This window comes from Chanodichthys erythropterus, chromosome 22 (genome assembly GCF_024489055.1).
Source record: "Chanodichthys erythropterus isolate Z2021 chromosome 22, ASM2448905v1, whole genome shotgun sequence".
Taxonomy (NCBI): domain Eukaryota; kingdom Metazoa; phylum Chordata; class Actinopteri; order Cypriniformes; family Xenocyprididae; genus Chanodichthys; species Chanodichthys erythropterus.
In genome coordinates, this window is record NC_090242.1 from 6,090,981 (window position 1) to 6,099,336 (window position 8,356).

The window sequence follows — 8,356 nt, forward strand, 5'->3', positions numbered from 1 at the left end:
AAAATGATCAGGATCGAGAAGAAAGCAGTCAGCAAACGGGTATTAATGATGACATACCTACAGTGTCAACAACTGTAAATAAAGATGTACAAGAAACTGGCGAAAATTTCCGCAGATCAGAGAGAACTAGAAGAGCTCCTGGAAAGTTTACATACCCAATCCTAGGTAATCCTCTTATCTCATTTGCTCAAACATTATTGGAGGGGTTAAACAAAGTGTTAGTTGAAGTCAGAAGCTTTAGCATTCCTGAAGATAACATGAAGGGACTCATGTTAGTTTAGAGGGGGTGGGTGTAACCCAGTTACAAAATATGAAAATGTTTAAGAAAAAAAACTTTTATTTCTCTCTTTTCTTTTCTAAGCCAATCAAAATGTTGTATTGCCTTTGTCCCGCCCTGCTGCATTGTCCATTGGTTGAATCGGCTCAGTGCCGATCAAAGTAAAAAAAAAAAAAAACAGATCACGTCGGGTAGAGGGAGTGAGACCATATTGTACTGCTGATCAGAAAAAAAGTTAAATATATTGTAGAGAGATCGCAGTGGAGTGGTATCGATTGTTCATCAGTTTAATCAGGTTTCCTGCATATCTTGGTCGGGTCTTTAGTAAGGAGAGGATTCTGTTCGTTGATCGTGAGAGATGTGAAACCTTAGATGACGAGTCACCCAAACCGGATCTTCTAGAGTCTGTGTGAACTTGAACCTCAAAACTGTGAAGAACATTACCTGGTAGGACTGTTACCAACAAAGAGTCTTACATACATAGGAGGACGTTTTTGAATTCTGACCATTTTTGAAAAACGGATCGTGCACTGGTCGTGCACAATACACATACACTGATAAACACACACACCAACGTTAGTTTAAAAGGGGTTTTTATTTCCTTTTATTTGTAAGCCGGCTACATTCTGTTGTGACTTTGTACAATATAATTTTCTCTCTAAAAATACATTGAAACTATTACAGTGAATCTGTCCATTCATTTGTGTTGCAATGTTTGAACCCCTTACGAACCTAGAGTTGTGTATTTACCTATAGGAGGGTTACACAAAGTTATTGGAGGAGACAAATGTGAGAACGCCAAAGTCTTTAGCTAAGGAGATAAAAACATGAGCACAGTGTGTGATGTTATTGAGATCTCTTCTAAATTTTAAAGGAGACAAATTTCAAAGGAGAAAAGCCTGAGCAGTGTGTGATGTTATTGTGATCTCTTTTAAACTTTAGAGGAGACAAGAGTGAGCGCACCGGAGTCACTAGCTAAAGAGAAAAATCTGAGCACAGTGTGTGATTGTAACACAGTTCGTATATACGGGAAGGAGGCGGGAACCGGCGAACATTCAACAAAAACTTTAGTTTTGTTCGTTGTTTATTTTGGTATTAAAGTAATGCCGGCAGACCCTTGCGGATGTCTGCCGGCCACACAAACATAAAACATGAAATAATATCCAGGCCTGGTCCTCTCTCGTCCTTCACTGTTGTCGCTCCTTTTATGCTCCCGGAGCTCCTCCGTGAGAGACTCAAGGTGGAGCTCATTAACTCTCGCGCCACCGGCCTCACGCCATTCCCTCACGGCTCTCGCCCGCCCTGGTCGCCACAGTGATGTTATGGAGATCTCTTCTAAAACTTTAAAGGAGACCACTGTGAGAGTGTTAGAGTGTTTGTCTCAGGAGACAATTGTGAGAAACAGGAGACTCGAATAAAAAAAAAAAGTCTCCATCTGATGTTAAAGTAACCTCATTTTTGTCAAGGAGAAATGTGTGAGATGTTTAAGAGATCTCACCTTTGATTTTTCTTTCCTAATTCAGATAAAATCAGCGCGATAAGAGACATGAGCCCTCCAAAGAATAAGTCAGAGCTGGAAACTCTCTTAGGTATGGTCAATTACTTGTCCAGATTTGCACTAAATCGGTCTGAAATAAACACCTCTGAGGCTGCTCTTGAAGCAAAATATTGAGTTTGTGTGGGACGTGACTCAGACGAAAGCATTTGAAGATGAAATAGCTAATCCCACGAGAGCCTGGCCCAGTCCTGTCTTACGATGACCCTGATAAAGAGCTCCACCTGCAGATAGATGCATCAAAAAGTGGCCTAGGCGCTGTACTGCTCCAGGACCTCAAACCCATCGCATTCGTTTCGAAATCCCTCACACCAACAGAAGAAAACTATGCGCAGATCGAAAAGGAATTGAATGCTGTGGCGTTTCAATGCATACCTTTTCAAGCATATGTCTATAGCAGAACGGTTGTTGAGTCAGATCACAAACCTTTAGAACACATCCTGAGAAAGCCTCCTGCAGCCGCACCTCCACGCCTTCAGGGAATGATCTTGCAGTTACAGAGGTACAATATCAAAATTGTGCACCGTACAGGAAAAGACATTCCAATAGTGGATGCGCTGTCCAGGAAGTCCATTGTGTACAGACTTGAATCACTGTATGAAGATATGGATGCACAAATTCACACAGTTGTAGCTTGTAAGTAACAGAAAGCTAACAGACAGATCACAGCTTACCTCCCTGGGAAGTGTCATAAAAGCTGGATGGCCTGATGTGAGGAAGAAGTGCCCCTCCAGCCTTGCTAAGTACTGGAATCACAGAGATGAGATTTCAGAGATTGAAGGGCTTCTGTTTAAGGGTGAGAAAATCATCATTCCACATGCGCTTGGGGAAGAAATGTTAGAGTGCATACACACTGGACACATGGGAATTGAGAGAAGCAAGCAAAGAGCCAGAGATATTTTATTTTGACCATGCATGAACAAATAAATTGAGGAAATAGTGGAAAGATGCACCACATGCTTAGAGCTCCGAAAATCTAATCCAAAAGAGCCCATTATCTCTCACCAGATCCCAGAACTATGTCAGGAAAACAGCTACAGCCAAACTGGTGAGAGCGAAAAGGAAACAAAAACAAGCAAAACAGAGGCAGTCGCAACGTACAGCCATTGTCAGCATTGGCACAAGGGGTTAATGTTCAGTTTCAACAAGCCAATGGCCGTTGGATGCCCACCACTGCATTGCATCCTGCGGACACACAACGGTCATACCTTATCCGCAACCGTGATCATCAAGTGTTCCGCCACAATCGCAGACACTTAATGGAAACCAAGGAAATAGCGTCGGAAGTAAAGGAGCCAGCATCTGAGAACACGCCCATTGATCCACCTGTGGATACAGGAGGACTGAAAGAAAACACTTTCAATATGCAACAGCAAGCTAAACCCCCTTAGTTTACACGCTCTGGTCACATGGTGAAACCTAGAGACATTCTTGATTTATAAAACATGAACTTCTGACATTCTGTAATATCTAAACATCAAACATTGCAGTATTGTGGATTGTAGTCTAAAGATTGTTTTGTTGAAAGTATGTTCTGCATGTCATTAGTTACGACACTTTAGCTAGTTACTCCAAGGTACTTAATATACCAATGTAATTTTAGTAATAGGGTGTAATTGGTAATCTGTTCCATAAGTGCAATGCTAAATGGTATGAAATAGCATTCCTGTATGTGATGCAGTGCCATCTAAGGACCTGAAGATCATGGGCATCCAGTATGGTTTTCCGGCCTTGACCCTTACACACAGAGATTGCTCCAGATTCTCTGAATCTTTGGATTATATTATGCACTGTAGATGATGATAACTTCAAACTCTTTTCAATTCTTCTCTGAGAAACTCATTTCTGATATTACTCCACTTTTTTTTGCCGGGGAATTGGTGGTCCTCTGCACATCTTGACTTCTGAGAGACACTTCCACTCTGAGAGGCTCTTTTTATACCCAATCATGTTGCCAATTGACCTAATAAGTTGCAAATTGGTCCTCCAGCTGTTCCTTATATGCACATTTAATTTTTCCTGCTTCTTATTGCTACCTGTCCCAACTTTTTTGGAATGTGTAGCTCTCATGAAATCCAAAATGAGCCAATATTTAGCATGACATTTCAAAATGTCTCACTTTCAACATTTGATATGTTATCTATATTCTATTGTGAATAAAATATAAGTTTATGAGATTTGTAAATTATTGCATTCCTTTTTTATTCACAATTTGTAGTGTCACAACTTTTTTTGAATCAGGTTTGTATAATATAATATAATATAATATAATATAATATAATATAATATAATATAATATAATATAATATAATATAATATAATATAATATAATATAATATAATATAATATAATATAATATAATATCATATCATATCATATAATATAATAATATGTTCCAGAATGGCCGGATCTGTTATTTTGGCTTTCTGGTAACAAAGCAGAAAATTCCTGTTTTTTTGTTTTTGTTTTTGTTTTTGTTTTTCAAATCAAAGAGAGTGTATCACAATGTATTATAATTCATTGTCTATGGCGCCATCTGCTGGTCGTCTTGCACAGTACAAAATGCAATGTGTGGAATGTTTGATGTACAAACACTATATATATATATATATATATATATATATATATATATATATATATATATATATATATATATATATATATATATATATATATATATATATATATATATATATATATATAACAGTCTTATTAAGTGTGGGTCATTTTTTAGGATTCTTTGGCTAACCTAAGTCTCTGAGATTCTGACACCGCTTGCACTTCTGGAGACTCCAGGTAGGTTACAGTTCTGGAAAATGGTGGTGCTGGAGACTAAAAGTATTGCATTCTTCTCATGAACATTTAATAATTTTTGATGTTTTATAGTTAAATCTCTTTTTTGGCACATTTTATCTGTAAAAGAAAATCTGCCTAATAATTATGCACACCTGAATGTGAGTTTTCACTTCCAGCCTTCTGTAACAATTATACATCATTTATAAATGACTAAATACAAACCTAATAGTAGTTATTAAGATTGATGTGGTTTGGAATTGATAAAAAAAAAAAATATGATCAGAAAGTCAATTTGTCTAATAATTCCAAACCTACACACACACACACACAAACACACACACACACACACACACACACACACACACACACACACACACACACACACACACACACACACACACACACACACACACACTATATTTAGTAAGTGAGATATAGTACTTACTGGTAAATGGTAGACATTTGTCCACCCTCACAAAAAAGAACTGCAGTATATTGAAGTACAACTGCAGTAAAACCGCAGTACAAAGTAGTATAACTGCAGTATAATTAAGCACAACCATAGATTTGCAGTATAATGAAGTATAATCACAGTACAACAGCAGTTCAATGAAGATCAACAGCAGTAAAACTGCTAATCTTTTGTAAGGGCAGTAGTAGACATGAATGACAGGGACAATAAAACTAGAAAAAAATCCTATAAACTTGTATTGAAAGAGGGAACTAAGTGAAAACAAAACATCAAAGAAACTTCTGCTTCTACTTCTGCCAGTAAACAACCACCCTGAAAACCCACATAACACATATTTTCTTCATAAATTGTAAAAATCTAGTTTATATTGCAGTTATCTAACAAAATAGGGTTTTATTCTTTAGTTTAATCTTATTAAATCTACTAAAAAACTTTTATGATGAAATGTTTTTGTTAAGGTTCAAGCCAAAGAACTCTAAAGTGTATATTCCTCAACTGTGCACAGTTTTGGGGTAAAAATAAGGCAATGGTCATTAGCTGTGCTCTGAGAGTGGAAGTGAGTTTTGCTTTTCTAGAAACATGGTTTAACTAGCAATGACATATCTGCATATCTGCTGGGGTTAATAGCATCGTCAACCACAGCAACCAGGTCTGACGTCACATACAGGCAGAATTCCCCGCATAGGTGCTGTAGTTTCTGAACAGACAGACTTAGTCACTCGCTCAAGAGCAAGCAAACTACTCACACAGGTAAGAGCGCTATTCTTTTCTTGACATCTTTACATTTTTCCAATAGCAATTCAATAAGTTATAGGAAAGATCAAGTAAAAACCTGTCAAAATACGAACTATTCTTTGACCGTTTTCCCCTATGCTCCAATAGGACAACCAATTATCTCTGTGTGTCAAGATTTTTAAGAAGCAGTGGACGGCAAGTATACACAATGTTGCAGGAAGGCAATTTAACCACAAACGAATCCTGCAAGATTCATGATGGCATACTTTCACCCTTCTTGCCCATTGGCTACATTTTCATCTTTTGCATCGGTCTGCTCTGCAACACCGTCACCCTTTACATATTTTTCCTTCGGCGGCATACAGACTCTTCCATGGCCGTATACATGCGACACCTTACCATGGCAGACACTATGCTGGTCTTGTGTTTGCCTGTCCGGGTTTACTACCACAACAAAGTAGGTCCCTTCTACTTGTGCAAGGTGGTGGGCATCTTCTTCTACTTGAACATGTATTCCAGCATCCTGTTCCTCAGCCTCATCAGTCTGGATCGCTACTTGAAAATCATCAAGCCTGTTTGGGTGTTCAGCATCCAAAAGACCAAGTGGAGCCACATGGCAAGCTACATCGTCTGGGTAGTCCTCATTTCCGGAATGATCCCCTTTTTGACAAGCAACAGCCTGAAACATCCGTGCGACAAAGTTTGCTTCCACTTCCACAGCAAGGGGACCGTCGGTGGGATCATTAACCTGACAACAATGGTGCTCTTCCTTGTTTTTTATGTGGCCTTTTTTTGTTTTTATGTGAAGATCACTAATAAACTCAGGACTATGTCCATGGGTAATGGTGACCCTAAAGCACAGAGTCGCAAAAAGAGGGTCATCGTTAAGACTTTCTTGGTACAGTCCATTTTTACTTTGTGTTTCTTGCCTTACCATGTGATACGAATCCCATACATTCTGGCTCAGATGAATGTAATCGGGGATCTTCAGAGCCAACAACTGTTGCACATATTAAATGAGAGTACTTTGCTACTGTCTGCTCTAAATAGTTGTCTGGACCCAATTGTCTATTACTTCTTATCCAGTGCGTACAGGAAAACCATACTCTGTGCCATTCAGGGCAAGTTTAAAAACATGCATGTTTTAAACAGAAGGAGAATCAGCATAAACTGCTAACTTCCTGAAATTTAGCCTTAATGGGTGACTTTTCCATTTGTTACTTTTGATGACTAAATTAATCAAATTTAGTAGATTCAACAAATTGAAATATTTAGTTAATTTTGATTGTTAATTACGTACATTATTGGTTTGGGCAGTTTGGGCACACATGGCATGTTTCATATGATCTAAAAAAACACTGTCTGCAACACTTCGCTGTTATTCTAAAATGCAGAAAATTGTAGTAATAAAAAAGGAGCAGGTTTGTCTAAAGCTCTGACTGGTAGTCTAAGTGTATTTAAGCATGTCTTGTGTTTCTGTAAATACTGAATATGTAGATGTATCATTTGCACTAGAGCGGTGGTTCTTTGCTTTCAATGCTTTTATGTATTCTGCAGCCACAAATTACAATTAAATCATCATATAGAATATTTAGCAGAAAGTTTTTCACAAACTGTAAATATGATGTATGTTATAGATTATTAGTATACAACTAAGTCAATGGACAATGATGAGAAATACCGGAGTTAACGTGTTACAGTTTGTCACACTTTACTCCTGTAAAGTATATTTCCCATTATATTCAATTGTCTTAGTTGTCGCTACTAGTAATCTACAACATACTTCATATATAATATTTTAAGACCATATTAATATACATAATTCTCTGTGCCTTCATCTATGTATTATCTTCATGTCTATTAAAGAAAGTTAGTAACTGATCTACATTGTCTTCAGTCTTGTGAACTACCACATCAGTTTGTGACAGCTAGAGTGTGATAAAAAAATACAGACATTAAACTATTGGAATAGAAGAGTAATTACAACAATGTAAATTGAATAAGACAGCAACATAAACCGAATTAGCACTAAGCCTAACAATTGTATTAATTTTTATTAATTAATTTTTATTAATTAATATTTTTGTAAAAGGTTGACTCAAAAGAGTCAAAATGAAGGTATAGTGTGTGCTGTCTTCTCTTTTAATTGGATATTGGTAACAAATGGATAATTTGTATTACCAAGCAAACAACTGATAAAATGTTTCTTATATTTGCCAGTGTGATCATGTTTCAACCTTTCATGTGTGTTATTGTCATTGAGAAGTGTATCTTCTCATGATAATCCTCTGTATTCAACACCACTGTAGATCTTCCCTTATCCACTGGAAGGATTGTGAAGTTCTGATCCTTGCTCAAAGAAGTTAAAGCGTGTTTCTCCTGTTTACTAAAATTAGGAGGTGGTGGCTTAACAATAGACAGAGTTCATTTAAATTTTTGCACGAAGCTGTGCAGATGAGCACAGAATCTGGCAGCAAGTTCTAGATGATCATTTTTAGTCCATCTCTGCAAGTCAGACTTT

The 8,356-nt window shown here is 37.3% G+C and overlaps 1 protein-coding gene across 1 annotated transcript; it reads left to right on the forward strand.

Annotated features, from left to right (window-relative positions):
• The first annotated feature begins 6,043 nt into the window (after positions 1 to 6,043).
• Positions 6,044 to 7,012, forward strand: LOC137013295 (probable G-protein coupled receptor 34). The gene has a single exon (XM_067376977.1). The coding sequence runs from the start codon at positions 6,044 to 6,046 to the stop codon at positions 7,010 to 7,012; it is 969 nt and encodes a 322-aa protein (XP_067233078.1).
• The last annotated feature ends 1,344 nt before the right edge of the window (positions 7,013 to 8,356 follow it).